Source organism: Miniopterus schreibersii (assembly GCF_964146895.1).
Source record: "Miniopterus schreibersii genome assembly, chromosome: 2".
NCBI lineage: Eukaryota > Metazoa > Chordata > Mammalia > Chiroptera > Miniopteridae > Miniopterus > Miniopterus schreibersii.
Genome location: NC_138102.1, coordinates 179419921 through 179446940, shown reverse-complemented (window position 1 = coordinate 179446940; position 27020 = coordinate 179419921). Strand labels below are relative to the sequence as shown.

Here is a 27020-nt window from a genome sequence, read left to right as displayed (position 1 = left end):
CACCTCCTGTTGTAACAACAAAAAATGTCTCCAGATGTCCTGGGGGAGTGGGGAAGGGGCAAAATTGCCCCTGGTTGCAAACCACTGATCTAAACCATCTCCTCATTTTACAAATGATGGATCACGCGCCCAAAGAGAGATGAAGTAACTTGTTTAAGTAAAATCCAGTCCGTTCGTGCAACATCATTGTATCCCTGCAACACATAGGCCACAATAGGGAACCCAGAGAAAATAGATGCCCTCTTGGTCCTTACAGTCTCTTAGGAGAAAGAAGGTATTGCACAAATATCTCTAATTGCACAAACTTGATAAGAAATAAAGTGTTACACAGGCAGCAAGGTATAGAAAAAGAGAATATGATCTGGTGTCCTGAGATCAGGCTCTGACACTTTTTAGCATCAATGTGAAGTGGTTCCTGGTATATGCTCTGCCTATACCATCAGCTTCAAAACGGGTCTGTGAACGCACCGTGCAAACTAGAAAGGACACCAGCTAGTAAGATGATCAGGGATGTGATGATAATTATGATGACGATTAGAGTAAAAGCTTTCAGCATTGGGGAGAGCCATGAAGTGATTGCTTTCCTGGACCTTCCGTCTGGAGACGGATCCCCGTTCTTCGGCGGGAGAGGGAGCAGGCAAAGCGCCCTTCCCTCGCCTGGAACTAACCCAGCCCTTGGGCCTCTCAAGCTCCGCCCACCCCAGGCTGTGGCCCCGCCCTTAAGGGAAGCAGACTCCGCCCCCTCTGCGCCGGCTGGAATTCCAGCCTCGCAGTTCCTCCAGGACCATCCCTCGCCGGTGCCGAAGATTCCCGAACTTTCCCGACCTCTTCCCGGCCTCCCTCGGACGCCCGGAGAGGAGGCGGAGATTGCCGAGGGGCGTTGGCCCCGCCCCCTCCGCAGGCTCCGTCGCCACCACCGCCCCGCCCTCTCCGCCCCACCCCCGCCACAGCCTCCCGCGCGGGCTGGAGTCCCAGATCCCGGTCCCTCCCTCCTCCTTTCTCTCTCCCCGCCTTCCCGGTGCTGCCACAGTGGCGGGTCGGAGGATCCCGGCCAGTCAGCTCGTTCCTGCCTCGAGCCACTCCTCCCCCAAATAAACACCCCTCCCCACACCTCGGGAGCCCGGACCGCCCCCTTCCTCCCTCGGCCCGGCGTGTTGTGAGGGACAGTGTGAGGCAGCGGGCGCGGGCCGGCGGGCGAGCTCCGTGAGCGCGAGAGGCGGGGCGCGCGGCGGGCCAGGCCAGGCCGGAGGTCGCGTGTGCGCGTCAGGGCGCGAGCGAGTGTCGGTCGCGACTCGCCAGCCGCGCGGAGCCGAGGACCCGGCGAGCGCCGAGCGCCAGTGGCCGAGGGGCGCTGGGCCCGCGCGCGCGCGCACGCACGCACGCACGCGGGGGCGGGGGCAGGCGCGCGCCCGCCTGTCGCGACTGTCGGGGGCCGAGGCCCAGGGGGAGGTGGCCTGTCGCGGGTCGCCCGGCTCCCGAAGGCGAGGGGGGCGCGGGCGGATGGCGGAAGGCGCCCAGCCGCAGCAGCCGCTTCAGCTCGGGCCCGGCGCCGCTGCCCGGGGGATGAAGCGGGAGTCGGAGCTGGAGCTGCCGGTCCCCGGAGGGGGAGGAGACGGAGCCGAGCCCGGCCTCAGCAAGCGGCCGCGCACCGAGGAGGCGGCGGCCGACGACGACGGCGGCGGGATGCAGGTGACGGCGCGGGACGGGCGCCCCGTTACGGCGGGGGTGCGGCGCGGGGCCGGGAGGGCGGCCCGGGCTTGGCGCGGGGAGGACTCCAGGGATCCTGGTTTGGAAGTGGGAGGGGCCGGTCGGGGCCTGGTTGAAAGGTAGGGCGAGCTCCGGCTTGGAGGCGAAGGGGACAGGAGGACCCTGGTGTGTCCACGAGGGTCCTGATTCCTGAGGGGACACGGCACGTCCATAGTTTCTTTTGGGGGAATCGAACATGGTTGAGATGGATTCCATTTCTTCAGACCTCTCCTCAGTTCCTTGGTGTGGAGTGGAAGCCAGGAGATCCTGGGTCTGCTGCCCAGAGAGCCACTGGACTGAGTCGAGGACGAGGGGACAGTGGCGGGAACCATCCCATGAAGGCTACCTTTTTGGCAGTCCTTGACACACTGGGATGGGGAAGGGAGTGGCATATAAAGGAGTGGACTGGAAAGCGAGAAAACTCCTCGAGAGCCTCAAGGGGATGTGGCTTCGATTGTGGGTTAAATCACAAGGAGCGTGAGAAGTACGAGGACTTTGGCAGTGTTGTGGGGACAGCGTGATGCTCAGTCACATTAACTTTGTGGCGCTTGCTAATGGGTCTGAAGAGAGACCGGGACATGTCCCTCCTGTACTTTTCCAGTTGCATCTTATGTAGCTAGGGTATTGACTAGCTCTTTAGTGTTCTGGGATATAAAAGAAAATGTGCAGGGCTGTTAGAAGGCTGGATTCTGAGTTGTGGACTCAGGATAAGCTGGTTGAATTGGGTAGGGAATGGGAAATGTAGTGATGTCAGTTGACCGTAATTTGTGGAAGAACATGAAACCTTCATAGGTTTTAGGATTTGGTGTCTGTTCAGAAATTACTTGCTATGAAGTGGTGGGGGGCTTACATCCCAGCAATTGTTTAGACATCTGCCTAATTCTCTTAGAATCAGAATGTTAGAAGGGACCAGAGACATCTTTTCCAGGGGTTCTTAACCAGGATAGACTTGGAAGATTCTTATGCAAAATAGTTTACGTGCACTTTTTGGTGGGAGAGAGTCAATAGTTATTATTTTTTTGGAGTGGATTCAAGACCCCAAATGTTTAACCACCTCATTTTATAGATGGAGGAATCAAAAGTCCAGAGAAGACTGGTGACTTGCCTTAGGCCACCCAGTTAGCTAGTAGTAAAAGTAGAACTGAAAGCCTAGTTTTCTATCCTATTCCTGTGCTCTCTCCATTACACCACTCTTAGAAATCTCTGCAGTGCCAAAAACTTCCTGTGCTCTGCTCCTGCTTTTCAAGGCTCTGCCTGACTTCCTGTGTTAAAGATGGAGCTGTATATAAGCCTGGCATGTTTGCTGTGTGCTTCTGGGTCTCCTTTGCAGACGCCACTCTGTTACTTCTGTCTATTTGGGTAAAGTGATCCTCTTGGTGTTTATTTTTAAATTCTTTTGTTTGCCTGCTTTTGTTCTCCATTAGAACTCTTTTAGGCAGAGGGATCGTGAGAAGTAAAAGCTCCGGGCCATGGAAAAAATATGGAGGAATATGGGGAGACTTTAGGTGAGGGGTTTAATACTGGATGGTAAGGAGGGAAGACTGGATTTAGTGCTGGTGTGATTTGCTTGGTGTGTGCATCTGTATGTCTATATTCATTTATTGTTTTTGTCAATCATAGTTAACAGTGAGACTCCTCCCTTTCCTCCTGGGGCCCATTATTTGCTGGTTGCCTTCAAATGGGCTAAGGACAGTAGCATTTGGAAGTGAGGAGTGTATAGGGACTTTGGGGTATAAAGAGGAAGGAGTGGATTAGGTCCTTTGGGTACAAATGGGCAACTTAGAACTATCCCACAGAGAATCTTTTTTTCATTCTTTGTATTTGTGGATGTTTATTTTTCACTGTATGCATCTTCATTGTTGTAGTTCTAACACACCATGCTACACAGGTATTCATATCATCATTGATTTAGTCCCCTGTCTTCAACTAGCTGTATGGTTTTGGGAAATCCCTCGTTTTGAGGCCTCTGTTTCGTTAGTTGTAAAATAAAGTGTTTATACAGGATGATTTCTAAGTTACCTTCTAAAAAATATGTCAAGTTCCCTTATCTTAATGTACTTGGTGCTTACAATTCAGGTGGGGAGACAACATGGGTGAAAAGTTTAAAAAAGTGTATATGTAAATGACATTTTTTTTGTAAGTTCAGTGGAACTGGAGTGGAGATACCACAGGATAGGTGCATGTCAAAAGGCATTGCATAACTTAGAGCCAAAGTATGCAGAGGATTTGTGCCACTGGGTCCTGAAGATGGACATTCCCGCTGAAATGGCCAAGGAAAGCTTTATGGGAAGGTTGCAATTTGTCTCCTTTATGTCTTTATTTATTTTAAATATGTTTTTGTTCATTTTAGAGAGAAAGAGGAAGGAAGAGGGAGAGAGAGAGAAACATCAATGTGAGGGAAACATTGATTGGCTGTCTCCTTCACACACACCACCAGAGATCGAGCCTGCAATCTGGGCATGTGTCCTGACTGGGAATAGAACCCATGACCTTTTGGTGCACAGGATAATGCTCTACCAACTGAGCCATGCAGGCCAGGGCACTCTCTTGTCTCCTTTTTATTGATATTTACTTATGCATCACATAGTCCCTTCGTTGTGGTGTTATTTCCTTAGTGAGACTGTAAGCTTCTAGAAGATGGGAATGATATTTTCTTTGTATTTATTATTAATACCTAACACTTTTGGGTACATAGCAAGTGCTCAGTGCCTGTAGGGTTGAAGTTGAAATTCATTCACTTTTTAAAAACAAATAATTAAGGGATAGAAAAAAATGGAATTCAGGGGTGAGAGTACCTTCATGAAACTCCCCAATATTTTGATTGTCAAAAGATTCATCCTTTTTTACAGAAGAAAGTTATTTACTGGGGTTAATTTCTCAAGGTTGCTTATGAAATGGAGCTGCACCTCTAAGCTGCAGATTCTAAAGCTGAACCCTGTTGAGTTACAGCCACTAAGCTTTTGGAGTAAATTATTACTTCCAAAGTGGACCATAGAGAACATGAGAGTATTGGTGTTACTTACATTGTAATCCTTAGGCTCACAAGGGCAGAGAGAAAGGGTTGGTCCTTTCAAGGGCAGGATCCAGAAGGTGTATGTGGATGGAAGAGGAGTCAGCACAACCCTGGAAATAGTATAGCAACAGAACCCTGAACCATGGAGCCAGGACGGAAGAGACAGTTTTCAACTTGAAAACTGGGATATGATTTGAGAAATGAAGTTACTTGTTAAAGGGGGTACTTGACAATATTGTACTCTAACCTGGTGGAAGGTTAACTGTATAGATTTCAGAGGTTCATTTCACTTTACACAAGTTTTGATATGTATGAAGATTGGGCTTTCTAAAACATACTGGTGAATGAATTCTTCCGGTTATCTGTTCCAGTGAATAAAAACAACTTAACAAAAATTCAGTTTTTGTGCAACTTTCCAGGAACTTAGCTGCTTTATAAGGCAAGGTGCACCTTAACTATTACTTACAGCTTTCAGCAAAATTCTTTATAGCAGTGAAATGTTGGCATGTAGTTACTATATGGCTTAATAACTGCTTCTGACCATAGACTCATAAGTCCAGTTTAGCTAAATGGGGTGAGCAGTTCATATTAGTTGTTGATTCTAGTAGTAGGAAGACTTTCACCTGGTCTCAGGGAAGGGGTTCCAGGTAGCCTATAATTGCTATGTGTATGCTGTATTTCTTGAAATAGTTTATCTTCCCATTTGCTTGTTTCTGATTTTCTTTTCTCCTAGGTGGATGTCTCTTGGGGCCCTCATTTGGGTATTTGGTGCTGAAACTAAACATGGTGCTACCATTTGAGTAGAGTATAAAAGTAATGTGCTTTCCTGCCCTAGCCGGGTAGCTCATTTAGTTGGTGCATCGTTCAGTACACCGAAAGGTTGCAGGTTTGATTCCTGGTCAGCGCACATACCCAGGTTGTGGGTTTGATCCCTGGTTGGGGTGTGTACGGGAGGCAACTGATCAATGTTTCTCTCTCCCTTCCTTTCTCTCTAAAATCAATAAAGGACATATCCTTGGGTGAGTGTTAAAAAAAAAGTAATGTGCTTTCCTTCCAATTAATAATCATGAACAATTTCACTAAAATTGTTGAATTTTTTCACCTCTACCTGTCTTAGTCTGCTCGGGCTGCTGTAACAAAATACTGTAGATATGATGGCTGAAAAAACAAATTTATTTCTCACAGTTATGGAGGCTGGAAGTCCAAGATCAGGGTGCTGGCAGACTCATTGTGTGGTGAGGGTTGTCTTCCTGGCTTATAGTCAGCTGCCTTGTTGCTGTGTGCTCACATGGCCTTTCCTTGGTGTGAGTTCCTGGAGAGAGAGAGAGATATATCTCCTCCTCTTCTTACAAGGGCACTAATCCCATCATGAGGGTCCTATCCTTATAATCTAATCTAAACCTAACTATCTCCCAGAGTCCCTATACCATCACATTATGGGCTAGGGCTTCAACATAGTAATTTTGGGGCAACATAGACTTTCAGCCCATAACACTACCAGAGTGGTATTGCAGATGCAGAAACTGAGGCACAGTCGCATCAACATTACTAATTTTTTAAAAACCTCACAAAGAAGACTGCGAATGTAAAACTGGGACTGTCTTTGAGAAGAAATTCAGGTCTGAATTCAAAGTAGAATTGTTCTTCAGGGTGACTCAAGAAATTAGCCTGAGTTGAATTTGTTTCCCAACTCTCTCTCCCATTTTCTAGCCACCTTGTCATTTTTCCCCCCTAACACACTGACATATGAACACAGCAGAAGCTAACTAGAGATTTAGCTTTCATTTTGATATAAAGCAGACTGGTGCGGACAGGCCTGAAGATTACAGGACTGTGGAAAAAGAAATTCACTATACTACTTAATGTAAACAAGAATGTTGCACTAGTGAATTACTAGTTTGATATCTTTTAGGCTGTCAGTTTGATGTCAGGCTTTAATTGTAGAAATAAGACAGTCATTTTAGTGAGTGGATTTGTTTGAATTTTTGTTGATATATATTTGTAAAGCATAGTAATATTATTTTGGGGCAGATGTGCACTTCCTTCAGAGACAAGAGGGAAGAGCATCAGAGATGATGGGAAGGAAATGGAAGTAATTGGAGCATGGGCAAACAGATGGAGTGAGGGATGGCGGCTGCATTTGGTGTTTTATGCGGCCCCTAGGAGTATTGGGTTTCTTATTCTTCTCCCCTGCAGCCCCAGTACAAGCAGGCAGCTTACATGGTTAAGGTTTCATTATCTAATCCATCACAGATCAGCTTGAATAAACCTATTGGCTGGCGCTGATCTAGTTAGGAGGGTAATGCAGAAAGCTACTTGACTAGGATTGGGACAAATCGGATCAGAAAGGCCAGGTGAATCCTGGACATCTTTCTGTAATTTGGGTGGGGAAAATAGTTTGGGAAATAACGAGAGAGGGGGCGGAGGGGGGAGGGAGGACACAAAAGTGAGCTATTGGCCACACATTTGTCCGAATGTCTTAGAGACTGAGGAAAGTGCATGGAGGATTTGATACATTTTTTGGAGTAGAGTCAAGTTGCTCTGATTATTTGAGTCTGAACATTTTTTGGTCACTAATGCTCAGGAATGACCTTTTTTAGTAGCATTCGGAGATTCCAGTTGTGATTACTCAGTTATGACTTCTCTGAGTGATCCCTTAATCCAAGGTGATATGATGTGGGTTCCCTCTCAGTTTTTAAAGGGGAGATATTGTTATTACTATTATTATCACCAACCTTAATATATAATTACATTTGTTATCCATGTATACTTGAAGTTTGGTGTAGTGAAAGAAGCACTATTTCAAATTTCTCATATTTGGGTTTGTATTCCGACTCCTCCACTTGCCAACTGAATGACCTTTGGCGAGATATTTAACATCTGCACTCCTGTTTATACATCTGTGAACTGGGATAACTAATACATACTCTAACGAGCTGCTATTATGAGTAACTGAGATTATTTAAAGTGCCTGTCATAGAATCCAGCAGTAAATGTTTATTTCTTGCCTCCCTTCTAACCTGCTGTACAGCACTCTGAGTTCCTGCTTACTGCTATATCAGCCTGGAGTGGTTAATGCACTTTCGATTAAGTGCCAGAGTTGGGAACTACTAGAGATGAGCAGTGCGTTAAACTGGGAAACCTCATTTGCAGGTAGTCAGGGTGGAGGAGGAAAATGGATCTGGCCATGTGGTCTCTCTAGTTAGAGGAGGAGACACTAAGTAAGGACTGAAAGGACTTCTGAAATATCACAGTATCTGCATCAGGCATGTGGACGTTTCATGGAAACTGTGGGATCTCTACTGGGAGTGTGGGTGATGGTTGTACACTGGCTGTTTTGGTGGTACATGTATGTGTTTCAAATTTTATAAGGTTTGTTGGTTAAACACGTTGCACCACGTAGATGGTACTTTTTGTCCTCATTTTGGTTTGTGGAAATGGAGCTGAGATGCCTTTGTCTCTTGAGGTATTATTCCAGGCTCTTTAAGCCCACCCTCTAGACCGTTAACAGATTCATCCGTCTAAAAGAGTTTGAAATCATGTGATAGTTTGTCTTTGACTTCAGGATAATGTCTATTCTCTTGTTTGGCCTACCAGGTCCTCCTGTCTTGATTTCTGCCTGACCTTCTATCCTCATCTCTGTCTAGCCTCATCTCTTTGTAGTTTCCTGAGCACGCTGCCACCCCTGATAATTCATACCTCTTGTTTCTGTTCCTTCAACCTGCAATTCCTGCCTCATATCTCTTCATTTGTAAGGCTTAATCTTCAAGAATAAGTTGGGATATTGATTCCTCCTGGATGCCTTTTGTATTGCCTCCCATCCCTCCCACATTCCTGCTGGTTTCCAAAACATAGTAATGTCCATAGCTCTGTGTTAGGACTTTTAGATTAGCATTTGCTCAAATGTCTGCCCTTCTACCCCTACACAGACTATGAGGTCAAGGGATCCTTTAGGGTTCATAGGATTTAGCACTGTGCCTGGGGCTATGATGCTTGTTGAACTGAACTTTTGCTTTTCAGTTGGGGCCTGCAGATGTCTTTACTTGTTTCTCCAGATTTTCCCTGGGGGTCTGGCCCTTGTTCTGCTTTCCAGCTCAAGTGAGGACTGGGTGTTGTGGGATTTGTGAATGGTACCTGATCTTTTCATTGATTTTGGGTTAAAGGTGAGGGGGAGGTCTTTGAAAACAGAAGCTGGGGTAGAATTTAACTGCTGAATGTGCTGGGTGGTCATGGCAACCAGATGTTTAGTTTCCTGTGCTCAGATATTAATTGCGTGCATGTGTGTATGTCTAAAAAGTGCCTTTGTGATGGTGTGATTAAGGAAAATAGAGGACTCACACGAGGAAGGGGCAATTAGAGCTAAACTGTTCCAGTTCATTGGAGCAGTCTGTTGATCTGCCTTCTACAGTGCTGCTGAGAGATTCTGGAGTGTTGCAGTTGGCTATCTTACCACTATTTGGGACTAAGCCCATTTGATCAACTATGGACCTTAACCTTTCCCTTATCAATCAGTGAATTTCATAAGCTGTTACAGCTTGTTTTTATGGATGCAGAAAAAATACCAAGCTGAGACACCTGACAAAAATACAAGCTATTTTTCAGATTACTCATTGGTTATGTTTGAAAATGAGGACGCTTGATACAGTTCTTTTAAATCTCACCTTTGGACATAGATTCATAAAATAATTTTACAGAAATTGTCTTTCATTGGTCGTTGTTCTCCCTGCATCCTTCCCTTTAAGCCTCTGATTTGTGCTCCTGTATAGTTCTTGCCTGTTCTCCAGCCTCAAGACTTCCCTTGCGTTGAGGCTTCTTTAAAGGCAAAGGGGTATACTCTGTAGTGCCTCTGGCTTTTTGGATTTTGAATGAATAAAGCTGGTTCTGAGAAGGGAAAGAGAAGGGCGGGGGGGAGGGAGAAGCCTGCAATATCACTTCCTTCTGACGTGTCCTGCACATACATGCGTGGCATCTAGAAATTTCAGCTGAGGATTCAAGGCACAGGACACATGATAAATACCACTTATGAAGTAGATGACAATTTTGAATTGCCAAATGATAATGGTTGAGTAAGTGCTTAAAAACCTATTTTCCCAAGGGTAGGAAAGGAGCCTTTGAAGTTTAGATTTCCACATGGGTGTGTTCAACCATAATACTTGTTTTTTTTAGGGACCTAAGCCCCCAGATAATACCCTGGTATATGGGATTTTTCCCATGTAAAGTCTGGTTCCTTGGTTTCTCCTTTCCTGAGGAAAAGAGATTTTGCAGAGTATTGGATATTTTATTCCAGGCATGTGGTTTTTGAGGAGGCATACTGTTTATTTTTCTTTTTGGCCACATTGATTTTGTCAGATCCTAATTGTGACTATCACAAGCAAAGCATGATTTATCGGGAGGGAGGGGTAGAGGGTAGCTGTGGGAGTCTCTCAGCTCTGGGGCTTCGGGTGGGGCAGAAGCTACACATTAGCAGAATTAAAGGAACTGTGGACATTATCTGGGGGTGTTGTGGGGCCTGAATGTGAGCTCCAGCTACTGCTTGGGTTGGAATGCTTTTGGGAAAGAGGCTCATGGGGAGTTCTTCCAAATGCTTTATTTGAGCAGCTTTTTCCTCTGCAAATTGGAGCTGTTTGGAGGAGGGGGCATTAATTGCTGACAGCCAGATGATTTCCAAAGCAGACCTATGTGAATTTCATTTAGGGATCTATTTCAGGGGTGTGTGGCTTGTTCTGAGTCAAGAGGACTTTGGTTCCATTTTCCTGGAAGTTGGTGGGCTTCTATGAGCCTGCTCTGTTTATCTTGGACTGTTAGGCAAGTAGAAAAGCAGCTGCATAGTTAGCCCTTGTTGCATGGAGCTTAGTTTCATAGGTCATCCTGTCTTGGGGATTTTTATACAGTCACAGTCATGGCCTTAAATTTCCTTTTTCTTTTTTCCCCCCTGTGCAGTTTAGTGCTCCACAAAAATTCTGAGGAGAGGAGGTAATAATTTTGGGTAGAAAGCAGGAATTGTTTGGCTCCTTCCTCTACTTTCTTCCTCAACTCCCCTACCCTGCCACCTCCAGTCCTTTGCAAAAAGAATCTGCAAATGAGGTTGCTTATCCTCTCATCAGACTGGCTTGTCCCCTAATCAGTCTGAATACGTATGTGGCTTTGACAGCTTTCACCTGCTGTTTCTTGGTTTCTAGGGGATGGGGTAATAGGACTGTGTAATTTCAAAACAAGAACTGGCAAAATTGGAAGATGTTTTGTGGTGGCTCCCAGTACCCACAAAGCTTAACTCATTGGTTTGCACCTCATACAAACTTCCAGGAACACTGTCACTGTCAGTGGCTGGCACAGTGGGTTTGAGGACTTTGTTTGAACTTCAGGAAGTCTGCACAATGGCTGCCTCTCACAGTGGGAGCTTTGGCAAAGCTTACAGGGAGGTGGTAGTACTTGCTTTGAAAGTCTGTGGTTTTATGCTGGACATCTCTGTGAGAGAGTCAGAGGCAGACTTGCTTAAAGGATGGAGAATAGTGCTATACAGCTGTCACATATGTGGTCCATTACATAAATGTCTGTGTTTGCTATCCTCATGTACAAATTTTATTGCATGGTTTGTATGTTGTAGTCATAGTTTGACTCATGACTTTAAATAAGCTGATTTGGCTAATTTTGATATCATCCTAGACTTTGAAGTGATGCTTCATATTTAGAAGGTCTGTGTTGAGCTTAGAGGTTAATATTTTTGTTGGCTACCTTCTCCCCATCCCCAGCTGCTACTCATTATGCATTATAGACACATCCTTTGTCCCCCTACTTTCTGTTCTAGGTCTTTAGCTGCTTGTTGTTTTACTAGATAGATCTTTTTGCAGCAACATTTTGGCTTTGAACTGGCTGTGTTTTACAGTGTTGGAGATCAGTTGGTTATTGTTGGCATGTTACGAAGCCTTCAGAAAGGTGCTTATTAGGGACCATTAGTGATTCTTGTCAGCTGTATAAAAATGCTGTGATTAACAGATACCCATGTGTCTGTGTGTATGTGCAGTTTTACTTTACGCTTACCTTGTATTTCTCTCTCTATGAGTAGTTTGGAGTGTTACCCTGTAGATTTTGCTTTTTAATTCTGGGAAGCCTGTTTCAAGAACCCTTTATATTTGATTTTCTTGGGAGTGGTGTAGGGATTATTTATCCTTTCAGGATTTTTGCTTTACCATGAATTGTTTTCTGCTGTGTTAGTTTTAGGCAAATAGTAAATACTTGTTTGGTTTACGAGTATTTTAAAGTTTGAAGAAACCTAAAAAATTTGACTGGTCCAGCATCCTGTTTTAAGCAAGGAAATTGTCTAATTCAGGGTATCCCAACCTGTTTTCATTAATTATTTGAGAAATAATAGTTATCATTTTGGGGGGAAAAAAAGTCAAGCAAAATTTTCTTAACTATTGCATTTTACTTGTCATAAGCAGATGCTGTGACTCTAAATTCCTGAAAAGGTATTTATGAAGAGTCTCCCTCTCATCACTGTTTCTTATCTGCCTGGTGCCCATTCACAGAACGAGTACCATTGTTGTTTCTTCCGTTACTTCTCCTTTCTTATTACACAAATAGTAGCATACTTACCACATTCTCTTCCACTTTGTTTTTTTAATTTACTATATCAGAGCTTAATTTTCCTTTTTAATGTGACTAGGTCAGTTAATGTTCACATTATAGTTTCACATTATAGTTTCTGTTCGTTTGTGTTATGCTTAGAAAAGTTTTTTCCATCGGCAAGAATGGGCTTGCAGACAGACCTGAGTTGGAGTCCCAGCTTTACCACGTCATAGCTGTGTGATCTTGGTTAAGGTACTTGGTTAAGTAACTAAGCCTCAGGTTCTTACCTTGTAAAATGAGTTGTAGGATTAGTGTAAGGATGAAGAGATAAGGTATGTAATGTGCTTAGCTCCAGGCCTGACACATAGTGTACAGGGTGGGGCAAAAGTAGGTTTACTGAGGTTTGTATGGGAAATAATACAATAATTAACAAATAATAATAGAAGAATAAACTTTTTCATGTACTTACAACTGTAAGCCTATATTTGTTGCACCCGTATAATAGCCGTTTTATTATTATTACCCAATGCTATATATTTGTACCCTTGTGCTTTTTGAATTCCTTAAAGGCAGGAACAGTTTCTTAATTTTTATATCCTTGGCTCCTCCTTCAGTGCCAGGGATATATTATAAAGAACCAAGTAAATATTGAAAAAAGACATCAGCGTCTTAATAATTTTTGTTGCTTTTCCTGTAATCACCATCTCTGGATTTGAAGCATGGTGAATAAAATTGCACATACCACTCAGTTATTAAATTTATATTATACTTTGCAGTTTATAAAATCCTTTGATGCAGGTCTTATTTATTCCCTACAACAGGGGATAAATTCCTGAAAGACAGGTGATTCTTCAGATAGTGAACGTAGAACTTTATAAGCCTCATGACTAGGAAGAGGCAATGCTGATGCTTCTGCCCTAATCATGTGGCTTTCCTCTGGGCCTCAGGCCCCTCAGACTGAATAGTATGATTGCTGAGGAGTGGAGTGAATATGTACTTTCTTGTCTTCGCATGCTATGTGTTTAATATTGAAAATATTTTACCCATTATCTGAAAGCTGACTTGTGTAGAACTTGAAGTGAACATTGAACCCCAGTTTCTTCAATAATTTGGATCTAGCCAGCATTTTGGATTGGGATTTTGCTAAAATTTATTGTATACTTGCATGTGCCAAGCATTGTATTAGGAACTTTATGTGTTTGTTTCAGTTTTCTGTAGTTCATATTCACAGGAATTTAAATGGGATAATTGTATGTATTGTGGTTTGTTGTTGTTGTGTACTTGTTCTTTTGCCTCAAAGTTATTTCATCTCTGATTTGAGCAAATTGTAGATCAACAGGAGATAAGTCAGTGGTTGATAATGGTGGGTAGTATGAAATTGTAAGAGCTGAAGGGACCAGTTCCATGCTTCACTCCGGAAAAGTAGATGATGAACTCATTTTAATGGACAAGTTATCTCAGGCTTGGAGTGAGTATGTGAGAGCAAACAATATGCTCAAACTTTTGGCTTTAGGGCTAAATAGAATCTTTCATTTCTTAGGTTTTTTTACTATTCTGGTGCGATTTCTCTGAGAGTTTCGTGTATGGAGTTTTTCCCCGTTATTTTTACAGCCTATAATATGTTCACATGGTTATGATTCATAATATGCAAAAGACTGAAGAGTAAAGTCTGCTTTCTGCCCACTACCTAGTGTCTCTCCTTGCAGGTGATCAGTATGGTTAATTATCTGGGTATCCTTCCAGAGATAGTACCTGCATAACATTTTCTATTCTTTGCTTTGGTTTTCTATGTATTTGGAGATCAGTTTTATGTCGGTTTAGATTTTTTTCTCTATTTGCTAGGTTTCTGGGATTGGGATTATTCTGTTTTGGTCTACTGAAATAACTAGGTCTAAATGTCTCTGGTAAGGATGACCATGTTCAATACAGGGTCTCACAAAGTTTGAGTCTCACAAAGTTTGATCTCTGTGGGGTTTTTTTTGTTTTTTTAAACAATTGTGGAATCACCCAATGGGAGATCTAATTTGCATTTCCATTCTTTCACTTGAATACCTTACAAATCCCTGACTGGTGATTCCTTTTAAAGATAGGCTTTAAAATATAGTAACACTATTTTGAAGGTAGGAGCAAAATATAGGCTTCCTCAGCTCTCTACCTTCCCCAGTCAGCTGCTCCTCGGCCTTTTTGCCCTAGTGGGTCCCATTTTGGGGCAGATACCTTGTTTGTCACTGAGTTAGTAATGACACCCAGTCATTGCACATAGAGCCTAACTGCAGTGTGATTTTATTCAGTATGACATCCTTCATACCAGATATATCCAAAATGCCAAGGTTTATCCTGATTGAATATCAGTACTGTCAGGAGGCTGTTCAGTGAACCAGGTTTTGTGTTGAGTTGTGAGAAAGAAAGGTTTAGGTCCTAATAGATGTTTGCATCTTGGCAGCCATAATTGACGTTGGTTTTCCTTAGCCCCTGTGTTTGTGGAAAGTCCCAGGATTGAGTGAGTGCTTTTCATCCCTGGGATATGCCCACCCTGCCACTGAGACTTGATGGGAAAGAAGTAGATATGGTACAACAAACGGAATATTTTTCTTTTGCTTACTGAACATAGTGGATTCTGACTTAGACACAGAATTAAGAGTTTCAAGCTTAGGCTTTTCTCTGGCTCTATTATCCTTTACAGACGTCCACAATTAAAGATAGGAAGTAAAATTGTGCTTTTCAGAGTTGGCTTCTGCAGTGGACCTTTGTCTCCACAAGAATATTACAGAGGAGGTAGCATTCCAACTGTTTGGAGAATGACTGTCAGCGAGGCTATGTCTTGCACTCTGGATGAATGCTGACCTCTATTGTATGGTACTGTTAATCTCACCCACCATGCAATCTTTATGGTCCCAAGGCCTCACTGGAGTGAATTAGGTCTACTTGATCTTTATGGCCCCAAGCAGTGAATGGAAGCAGGCAGGGCACCAGATGCTGTGTTGTTTCCCCTATTGCTTCTTCCTTCACACCCAGTATAAGGTTTCCAGGCATTTGTGCAACCTGATAGCAGAAAGCGCCTGTCTTAGCAGTTGAGAGATGGGTTGGCAGGTGGCTCAAATTACTCCATCTTCCTGATAAGAGCCACTGATCCAGGCTGCTGGCTGCTGGGGGTGGGAGCTGTACTGCCAGCGCCCTGTCCAGCAGGAATGGTGGTGTGGGTCTCAGTGTTTCAGGACTGCAAGAATGTACCCAAGGCAGTTTGAGAGGTCTGGCCAGCATCACTAGTAAGCAGCACAGTTTGAGGAGCAGACCTTATCTTACAGGAGATGGGTCTTAGAAAATGGTAGCACACAGGAGTAGAAGCATCAACATTGCAAACATGAAGTGCAAACTCAAGGAATAGAAATAGAATTCTCTTAACCTAAAAACCAGTTGAAGAATTTATGTCAGGTAGTGCTAGGTGCAGTGATGACTAAGACTTGAACTTGCAATAGGAAGTGGATATGTACACAGATAATTTTAATACAGTATGGTAATTGCTCTGATAGAGGTAAACACAAAGCGTAAGTCAAAGCCTAGTGTTTTGGTAACATGCCCTTTGTGTACAACTTCATCATAGTAGTTATCACATTGTACTAAAATATTGGGTGAAGAGGACCCATTCTGGTACGAGACTGCCTAGATTAAAATTCTTTTATCTATACTTACGTAATTCTGACCTTTGGGCAAGTTACCTCCTCTGTGCTTCATTTTTTTAAAAAAATATATCTTTATTGATTTCATAGAGGAAGGGAGAGAGAGAGAGAGAAACATCAGTGATGAAAGTCATTGATTGGCTACCTCCTGCACACCCCCCAACTGGGGATCGATCCCACACCCTGCATGTGCTTTGACTGGGAATTGAACCGCGGTCTCCTGGATCCTAGGTCGATGTTCAACCGCTGAGCCACGCCCGGCTGGGCTGTGCTTCACTTTTTTATCTGTAAAATGGGAATAATAATAGTTTCTACCTCACAAGATTGTTGTATTAAATGCGTTAATATAATAAATATGATGTGCCTGGAAGAGTGCTTGGTCCCTGATAACACTATGTAAGTATTATCTGTTGTTAGGATGGTTGTTATAGCACCAAGGAGGGGCACCAGAGACCATGGCAAACACATGCTGACCGAGGGCTGTGCAGAGTTCAGTATTTATTGTAGTCACAGAGAGATTTTTAATATTAATTATGTCAGGCACTATACAGAAGCAAATCAATTAAATGTTAACCAACTATGTGATTATTTACGATACATAAGAGTCAGTCTTTTTGAAAGTCATGTAAAAAGATATTGATTTGACAAACTTTGGTATCCCATGGCATTTAAGAGAAGGACCCTTGCTCCTCCTTTGGGAGTTACATTAAAGGCCCTTGAGTTTTCTGAAAAAAGGCTATGTACTTTACTTTAAGGTAGGACAGTACTTATTAGTTCAGACAGGTATGAATCTCCTGATTTTTTAAAATCTCTAGGAGAAACCACTTCAGATCAGAATCACTTCATCCATCTGCCCTCTCTAAAAGGGAAAAAGTGCTAATATTTAAATTAGTTTCATTGTTCTTTATATTAAAAGTAAACCTCTCATTGTGCAAAAGCCCTTACTCTTTTGCTCGGTCATTCATTCTTTTAACAACATTTGAATGCTTAGGACATGTTAGATCCCAGGTTACAGAGTTAGAATATTTTTATGGAACCTGTGAGATTTATGGGCTGGTTTCTGGAACATCTATACATTAGAATAAAAATTTGATCACACAATGTATTGGTAAGGGTGTAGGTAAAGAAGTAGGTACTCATATTGCTGGCAGGGTAAAAAGTCCCATAACCTCCATGAAAAGAGCGTTACTTAACAGTATCTGTTAAAATGTAATAGGCATATATTCTTTGACTCAGCAGTTCCATCTTTAGGATTTTATCCTACAGATACTCTTGCATCTATGTGTAATGTGATATATATTACAGCATTATTTGAAATAGCAAAAAATTGAAGAACCAAAATGCTGCTTGACAGGAAATCTGTGAACTAAAATGTTACATTCATAAAATGGAATACCATGCCACCATTAAAAAGAATTATCTCTAGCCCAGCCAGCTTGGCTCAGCCATTGAGCATTGACCTATGATCCAGGAGATCGAGGCTCGATTCCTGGTCAGGGCACATGCCCGGGTTGTGGGCTTGATCCCCAGTAGAGGGCATGCAGGAGGCAGCCGATCAATGACTCTCATCATTGATGTTTCTCTCTCTCTCTTTCCCTCTTTCCCTCTCCCTTCCTCTCTCTGAAATCAATAAAAACATTAAAAAAAAAGAATTAGCTCTATATGAGTGGACATAGAAGATTCTAAAATACATCAAGTGTGAAAAGTCAAGATGCAGATAAGTGTATAGTTTGCTACTGTTTGTGTAATGAAAAAAAGTGTATATTGATATGCACATAGACTCTCTGCCAGGAAATGCAAGACTGTAAAAGCGGTTGGCTCTGGGTAGAAGTACTGAGTGACAGGAATAGGGGTATAGGTGAAGACTTAATTTTCATGGTATACCTTTTGTGCTTTTGACTTTTATATTACATGCACATAGTGTTTTAAAAATAATTTTAAAAAATTCCATAGGAATAAATACAGGAGCTGTGTGCTTATCATTATTGAACTTGCTAATTTTCATGGAATAATGAATAAAGTTATGTGCTGGAGCAAAAGTGTGCCAATTCTTTATACCACAAAGACAAAATGGTGCTAGTGGTGGCATAGGTTATTTTAATTTTGTCTGTCACATTGTTTATTGGTGTGTAGGGTGTTTACAGTGCCTGTATGATATTATTAACTATGTTTTACTATTAACCGTCTTATTCACTAAGGGAAAAAGCCTCTAATTATAATGAAAATGCTGATACAAAGGCTGGATAAATGTAGAGGTGATTATAAGTGGAAACAGTGTTGAGTATGAATGATTCAACCACATAGACAATTATAAAGGTTCAAGTGCAAATCATAGTGAGTTGAGAAGAAACAAAACAAGTCAGAACCAATTCCACAAGCTTCTGTGGTTTTCTTAAGAAATGTTCTTTCACTAGATGTGCACCCACGGGCAACTTGCTTTTTTTCACATTGGAATTTATGAACTAATGGACTTAGGAGCTGTCTTTCATTCCAGACCTAACCTGATGGCAAATGAGAGGAGTACCTGAGAGGAGTGAGGGCAGTGTTTCTATGGGAGCATAGTAATAGAAGGGTTCTTACCAAGCTGGGGTAGGATGGGCACAGGGAGAACATTCTGCAGGAGCCGTTGCTGAGTATTGAGTGAGTGAGTAGGGGTAAGGCAGGCAAAGGAGAGTGAGGGGCAGGCTGTTCCAGGAGGAAGAAGTAGTCTGTACAGGGACAGGCATGGGAGGAATTGCAGGTGGGTCAGTAGGCCTGGAATGGAGCCACGAGGGCAGGGGATTTCCCAGTGTCTTTGGTAGGTAGTTCATCCAGTGACTGCCATCCCCTTGCAGTCATGTACCATTCTTCTCAAGCTGACTGGATGATGGTGATTGGTTATCCTACCACTCAAGGAGCATAGCCTTGTAGTGGTAGGTGGAGTAGTAACACTGCCTTTGTTTATCCAAAGAAAAGAGAGAGGAAGAGAAAACAAGGAAAACCTGTATTTGGTTACGTTGCATATATGTAGTGGTGCAGCCTTCTAGCAGAACTACTTTTTTCCCCCAGCTGTCTCTTGCCCCCTCTTTGGAATCACAGTTTGAATGCTGCATGGAAATAACTTGAACCTTATGTTCTATTTCACTATATTCATGTGAAGTCCTTTCTACCACGCAGACAGACATTTTGTTCTTCATAGCAGGAATGCTGTAACAGCAATGTTTTGTCCATCATAGGCTTTCACAAACTTTCTGAACGTTTAAGCGCTTGATCTCCACAGTCTCCCAGGATAGGTGGCAGGGAGGCGAGTGACACTTCTTCACCTGTGTTGTATATTAGAACATTCTGGTTGTTCACGCCTCTTATGGACAAAGTTTCTCCTTTGAAGCCGAAATGTTCTGTGCTTTGAATCGCCTCAAAGGTAAATTATTTTGGAAAGCTTGAACAAACCTGGTCAGATGCTTCTGAGTTACGAGAGAGGGATTGAAATACATTTTGTCAGCTAAAAATAATTTTCCTCACAAGTTACCAAAAATGGCTGACTACAAATGCTTTTAAGATACTTGTCTGAGCTCCCATAAGCTGAAGGTCAAGAAAAAAAGTTTAGAACACTTTTTGAGAAACGATTGGCTCTATTTTGCCAAAGTTTTGCCAAGCATCTCATTCCATAATTGCTTCACGAGACAAAAGCTGGGGGGAGCTTTATGCTTTAGATTCGGTAGGAGCCTAGAGATTCTTTAAGTAGAACATATGTAGATGCTGCCTGTTTCTGTGACAGTAAACTTGTATCTGGGAGGCGTTAGTGTTAGGTGAGCATGCGACATTTAATTCTGAGATATTGTACCATTGCCTATGCTCATTAATTAAGGCCCTTATTTCCTGTTGCAGAGCAATTTTTACTGTCACGGAATATTTATTAGTCTTGACAGAGAGCCAAGTGACCAGTCTTCATGTGGAATTGCCAGCGTGTAGAATTGCCACTGATACTGTGTCATCCTGTTAAGGCACCTCTGCATTTCATTGAATTGTGGATTTAAGAATCACTCAGTTACGGGAAGCACTTTTTATTTGCAGTATAGTCAGTTTGATTGGAGTTTATATTTTATACTAATTCTGAAACCTCCCTGTGCTTTAGTATTACCCAGAGGGTTCATTTGTGGTAGCAGTTTGTACCATTGTTCCATGGTGGTTGCCTTGAGAAACTGCAGAGGCATGTGGACTTTCCTTAAGGTTGCTTAGTATTGTAGAATAACATTTTTGAATCAGAGTAAAATTTAGAGCATTTTTCCCCTCATAAAAATCACTCTTTAAAATATAACCAATATAAAGCCATGATGTTTTTACCTTCACGAATATAAGACATATTTATTGAGCACCTAATGTGTATGAGGTAATGAGAAGCAAAGTTGATGGGGCCCATGTCAGAGGCCTTCAGGAGGACCTCTGTCTTCCTTCCATTAGGGAGGGGAATGGTAGCCTGTAGGCAGGGGTGGTATTGACACTTTGAGGAGAGTTTAGAAGTAGGGGCTGTTCCAGTGTAATAAAGATTCATCAAAAAGAAGAATAAAAGGATTGCTAAATCTTGTTAAGTGCCAGCTTGGATTGAGGTAGTCCTGGAGGTTTTCTGGCTTTACCAAAGGGTAATCAGAGGCCCATAAGTGTGCCTAGGTGCACTGTCCCCTGGGCTGAGCATTGGTAAATTGGGACTAACAGGACCAGGTGGAAGAAGGGGGTGGAAGAAGCCAGAGGACAGGCTTTTGTGATATGAGTTTGAGATTTTGATGGTTAGAAGAGTTTGGATTGTGATGATTCCTGAAGAGTAGCTATTTAATGGATGATTGTGGTGGAGATAAAGCCCCTGGAAATCAGTGAGTTGAAGAGCTTGGAGGCTTTGGAAGGGTCACCAACTGGAGTGTTGAAATAATTGAGGACTAAGTATTGAAATCATTGGGTAAGTTGGGAGAAAGTCATAGTGGTTGAGAAAGTGGAGAGGCTGATGTGTAAGCATTACCAAATGATTCTCAATTGGGGGAGGTTTTGTCCCCCAAGGGACATTTGGCAATGTTTGGAGACATTTTTGATTCTCATAACTGTAGAGGTGCTGCTGGCCTCTATTGCGGAGAGGCTAGGCATGCTGCTTTAACATTCTAAAATGCGTAGGGCAGCTCCCTCCAATGAAGAGTTATCAGCCCAAAATGTCAGTAGTGCCGAGGATGAGAAACCCTGCATTAATTTTAAAAGAGCAGTTGTTGGGAAAGGCAATAGGATGATTGTTTCTCTCCCCTTCCACTCTGCTCTCCAGAACTCTGCACATCCATTTAGTCTTCATTTAGTGATCATTATGGAGGTCCATTTATGTGCCAGGCATTAGTAATATAAAGATTCATTAGCCATTATCTTCTTGAAGTTTATGTTTAAATTATGTTAATAATAAACTACATGGAAATATATTCTTAGAGATACAAAACCAAAAACTCAAACACATAAAGCCAGTGGCCACTTTGACACCTCCATTCTCTGTTCTTCCCCAGCGGTCCCCAGAGCCACCAGTTTGGTATGTGTAGCTGAACAGTAGAAAGGTGCTGCCTCTACATCTAGTTTCTTTCCCTCTCTTTTATACTATGCTGAGGTTTAATTTAGAAAGTTTGTCCTAAGGTGCTAGTTTATTAAAACAGGGACGAGGTCTCCTGGCTGGCGTGGCTTAGTGGTTGAGCACTGACCTATGATCCAGGAGGTCACGGTTCGATTCCCAAGTCAGGGCACATGCCCGGGTTGCAGGCTCGATTCCCAGTGGGGGTTGTGCAGGAGGCAGCTGATCAATGACTCCCATCATTGTTTCTCTCTTTCTCCCTCTTCCTTCCTCTCTCTGAAATCAATAAAGATATATTAAAAAAAACAAAAACCAGGGACCAGGTTTGGTTTCTCTTTTTGACTTCCTCGTATAATACGTGTTATGCAGATGTCACCCAATACATGTTTGCGGAATAATGAATGAAATGAATTGATAGGAAAGCAGCAATGGGAGCAAAAGAATGCCAACTCCTGGTGATGGCCTTCAGGCTTTGTTTGGAAGGCTGTGAGGCATGTTTATGGAAAAGTGAGAGTTAATATTAGGATGTAGAAGTATTGAAAGAGTGAAGAAAAATTAAAGCTATAGAAGTGTAGAAAGGGGACCAAGGGATCCAGTTGATGATCTGGCAGACAGGTGAAGAAGGGGCTGAGAAGGAACAGAGATCTTCATCATATAGGGCTCAAAGAGTTCAAGGAGAGCTAGTAGAGGATGAGTCTTGAAGAAGGTTATTGCAGGTTAGCAGTGGGGAAGAACTTACTAATTTAGCAGTTTTAGAGCTGGAAGAGTCCTGAAGATCCTTTTGAAGTGTTAGTGTGATAGAAACCTTAGTAGTTTCTGTTACATCCTGGAGACATTCTATACGTGCATGTATGTGTAGATGTATACACCTTTATCCCCAAAGGCTCCTTACTGTTTTTCACTGAACATGCTGTTTCAGTCTGTGCAGGTCAACCTCATTCTTTTGACATGACAACATATTATTCATAGTAAGGTTTTTAAAAAAAATTATGATTTGTTTACACAATTCCTATTGCTAGACATTTTGATTGTTTCTAGTCTTTTGCTACTATAAGCATGCTGCTTGTATGCTTCCATGTACAGAGGTAAGTATACAAGGGTATGTACGTTTAAACTTTTGATAGGTATTGCCAAGCAGCCTCCAAAATTGTGCACTACTATGAACAGCGAGGTGGTGTGACTTTTCCCTGCCATCTTGGCCAGCTGTGTTACCATACTTTGATTTTCAGCAGCCTGATAAGTGAAAAATGGTATCTTGATCTTTTGTATTTCTGTACTATAAGGAGATCTTTTTTTGTGTAAAAGTAATTTGTATTTTTTTGTCATGAACTCAGGTTTGAAAGAATTGTTTTTTTCTTACTGATTAGTAAGCACTTATATAAGTAAATTAGCTTTTGTCATTCATGTTGCAAAATTTCCCGTTCAGTTATTTCTCTTTTGAATTTGTTTAGTGTGTGTAAGTGTATATGTATGTGTTCATGTGTGTTTTGGGACCAGACAAAAACATTTTAATGTAATGAAATATATAAGGTATTTATTTTAAACTTTTGGATCTTTTTTCTCAGAAAGATCTTCTCAACTTAGACTTAACTTTCTGCACTTTCTTTTAGTACTTTAATGGGGAAACCTGGATTTTAGTTTTGGTTTCATCATTTATTTTGTGACAATGGACAAATTATGTAATCTCTCAGAGCCTCAGTTTCTTAAATTGGAGGGATTAGATCAGATGATTTAACATTGTAAAGAGCTTGCAGTTCTAAAATTTTTGTGTTTGCTTTTGAGTGGGATTTACTTTCGTGTAGTGTGGCAATGTGGTGTTGGAGGCAGGTAAGGGGAAAGCTGTAAAGAGGCGGGCTGGTGGATGTGGAAGGAAGACAGGAAGAAGCACCAAGGGTAATGGAGAGAAAAACCAGGACTGTGAGCAGAAAGCAACAAACAAAAATCCAGAGAGAACAGAGGAAAACAAAAGAAAGCCAGACACAGGGAAGGTAGATAAACCGAGTTGGGTGCATTTTTTTCATATTACAGGAGGCAGGAAACATTTTGGGTATCTTTGTTCACCTTCCTTCCCTCCCTTTTTTCCTGTCTTCCTTCTCTCCCTCCTTGCTTTCCTTCCTTCATTTCTTTTTCTTAGAATAAAGTTAAGTGTAATACATAGATTGTGAATTAGCACAAATTATAAAGTGTAAAAGTTAAAAGTGTAAAGTTTAAAGTCTTACTCATGCTGCATATATATGGTACTTAAAGCCAAGTGCTTTGAACTCTTTGGATACAAGTGTGGTTAGAATTGTAATTATATTGATTTATTGTCTAGCCATCCCTTCCAGCTATAAAATTTTGTTTAAATATAGTGCAGGTGTTTTAGCGTTGTTATAAGAACTATAACATTTACATTTCCTGTTTTTAGATTAAATGTGTAAAATTAACAATGCATTCCTGTATGTTTTGTATTTCATGTCTAAGACAGAATTTCTCCCCATACATTACGCCTTTAGAAATTCGGTTTCTGTCTTTGGATACCTTCTTTCTTCTGTGAAACCCTGAGCTGAGATGTTGAACTTCCCTGTTTCTTTGCCTGCTAAGTATGGATAGTAGTACCTGTCCAACAATATATAGTTAACCAAACTTTTAAAAATCAGTTTCTGCTTTTAAAAATCAGATCCTAATTGTGATTCTTTTTTGTTGTTGCCTTAGTTGGGGGGCAAAGAACATAAAAAAATCCTGTGGTTTTTATCATGTACACATTTGAGTTGAATACACTTTGACCTTTTAGCTAATGATAATTTCCTCTCACAAACCCCCTTTTACCTTTGTAGCCTCACAGACCCCCCTTGAGCTGGCTTGGACATTCTTATCTGTTGGTTTCCTGAAGTTGCCCTTGAAAACACATGACAACTTATTAAAATCATTGCTGGTTTTCATGGCAGTGGCTGTCACTGTGGGCTAATTGGAAAGGAAGTTATTGTGGTTATCAGAAATACATAGTGAAGGCGAAGGGATGAAAGTGTAAGTGGCAGTGGCTGCTTAGCCTTGCTCACTATCTGTTGTGGGGAGATGTGGAGGCCTTAGATGGTATCCTCTCCTGAAATTTGATCAAAAGCTTTCTTTTTCAGTGCTGGGGATGGCTTCTTCTGGAAAGAATCACCTTTGTTGCTTCCCTCATTTTGTGCATTTTAGATCTGGTCTTATCTTACCCCTGCACTCATTTTATATAAAGTAAAACATGAAGAGGTGGTGTTTGAGGCTCTGCTCTGTGTGAGGTGTGGGTAGGAAGGGTAAGAGCCACAGGATGTTCTGTAAAGCCTTAAAAAAAAAGTTTTTATTGATTTTTAGAGAGAGAGAAGAAGGGAGAGGGATAGAGAGACAGAAACATCAATGATAGGGAAACATCTTGTATCGGCTGCTTCCTGCATGCCCCCTACTGGGGACTGAGCATGTAACCTTGGGCATGTGCCCTGACCTGGAATCGAACTGTGACCTCTTGGTTCCTGGGTCTACGTTCAACTTCTCAGCCACACTGATTTATTTGGGTTATGATATATAAACTGAGCCAGAATTAAATAACAATTCAAGTTGGTGGTATAAAATATGGTAAAGGATCATCTACCCTGCTGATTTGTTGACGAGAAAGACTATTACAAAATTGTACCACAATTGTTTTTGTAGATTTGCTGTATGCTTGGAAAGGTGAAACATAACTGAGGGGGAAAAAAGGGGATTCAGAATGTAAGCTACAGCAACTGAAAAATTTTTTATGACTTTATATTCTTTTTAACAAAGTTGACATTATTTTAATCTTAAACTTGGGGGGCCAAGGGAAACTTTCCTCTGGCCCTGGAAGCTGACTCAGACTTTCCTCTATACTCTCTCCTCACCTTAGTTCCTTCCAGGATCTCCAGCAGGCTGGCTTAGGAAATTAGTTGGAAGAGGCCCGATACATGAAGTAATAGAGTAAATACTTAAATTTTTTGTGTGTGGAAGAAATAACTAAAGTTCTGCAGTGAAAGAGAAGGGAATGTATAGGGATATTTTGAATCTTTGTATCTTACTTTAGGAACAGTGTTACTCATATCAGCTGGGCACCTGGGAGGGTTGAAGGGGCTTTTCATTGGCTTAGAAAATCTCTCTAGACCTCTTCTGAAGACAGTAGTTCTTCTGTTTTCAAGGATGGGTTGACTGATGAATTTGAAGGATATGGGCTATACTTCTACCATGTGAGTGTCTAAAATGACAGAAGAATCTAAGACTGCCCACCCAGGAGTGTGTGTTGCTCAAAGCCATTTGAGCTGTAGGCACAGGGGTTTGAAGGGTGGCTGTCTGGGTGGACTGGGACCAGGTAGAAAAGAATACCAGCATTTTTAGATTACCCGTATCTTAGATTACCAGAACCCATTGCTCCTAGTTTGTGCCAGATGCCAATAAATCCCTGAGAAGTTCTTGTTTAGGACAGGTAGGTACCTGTTGTCACATTGCTCATTTTAGTATGCTCTCTGAACCAGGGGTTAGCCACCTTTTTCTTCAGGACCTCAAGGACTGGTGTGTGAAGGTCTGCATCTTTTTGGCTAGTGGGAAAGTGCATTAGAAATCTAGAGGCTGAGGGCTTTCTAGTTGTGCAGAGAAACACTCTCTGGCACTTCTTTTCCTTAATCAGCAGTGTTTATAACATCATCATGTGAGGAATGAGAGTGGAACCCCTCTTTCCCTGTGGCTGTTCTGGATTTCAGCAGTCTCATATTTCCTGGTGAGTTTTTCAAAAAGAGTTTTATTCAAGTCATAGATGTCTTGCCTTCACAACTACTTTTACTTACCCTGGTGGATTCTTATTGCTCTGTGTTGTGAGAGACACTGTGGGAGTGGTATCCCCCGTTGGATAATGGTCTCAGCGGGGCTTTAGTGGTGAATCACTTGTTGTAACCTTCATTAGGAGAAGAGTCTTAAGTAAGAAGGGAGAAGAAACTTTCTGTTAAGGGAGAGAAAATAAAAACCAGCTTTTCTGAGGCCAGAATGAGACCATGTGTAATAAATGATGAATTCACTCTCTTTCCTTCTTCCCTCCCAGTTGCAGTTGATCTCACAGCAGCTGTTTCCAGCTGTCCTCTGGATTTTACCCAGGCCCCTTGGGATGGCTGCAGTGACTCACACAACTGGGCTCTTTTCCATTTTGGTCTGAATCTAGCTTCTCAAGAAGCAGGAGCGGGAGGGAGGAAGAGGGTCCTGGTGGTGCTGGAGTGGCTCTCTTGTTGAGGCCCCCGTCTGCTGAGGGCTCCGGGCTTGATTTGTCCTCTTGTAAAGCAGTGATCCTGGAAGTTAACATTGCTGGGGGGTAGGCAGATGTGTTAGTGGAAGAGGTGTTTTTGGAGAAAGCAAATGTTCTTTTGCTTTTTTCCCCTCATTTCCTTCCAAACCTTCCATTTCAGAACAAACTGCTTCTTTCCTTTTGAAATGGGTG

The 27020-nt window shown here is 42.2% G+C and overlaps 1 protein-coding gene across 10 annotated transcripts in view; it reads left to right on the top strand.

The window, feature by feature from the left end:
* The first annotated feature begins 1405 nt into the window (after positions 1-1405).
* Positions 1406-27020, top strand: part of RBFOX2 (RNA binding fox-1 homolog 2) — a 249203-nt gene continuing 223588 nt past the window's right edge. For all 10 annotated transcript variants that reach the window (XM_081129945.1, XM_081129941.1, XM_081129943.1 and 7 more), the window contains exon 1: positions 1406-1689. In XM_081129945.1, coding sequence (XP_080986071.1) covers positions 1501-1689 — 189 coding nt within the window. In that variant the 5' untranslated portion in view covers positions 1406-1500. The remainder of the gene's footprint in view (positions 1690-27020) is intronic.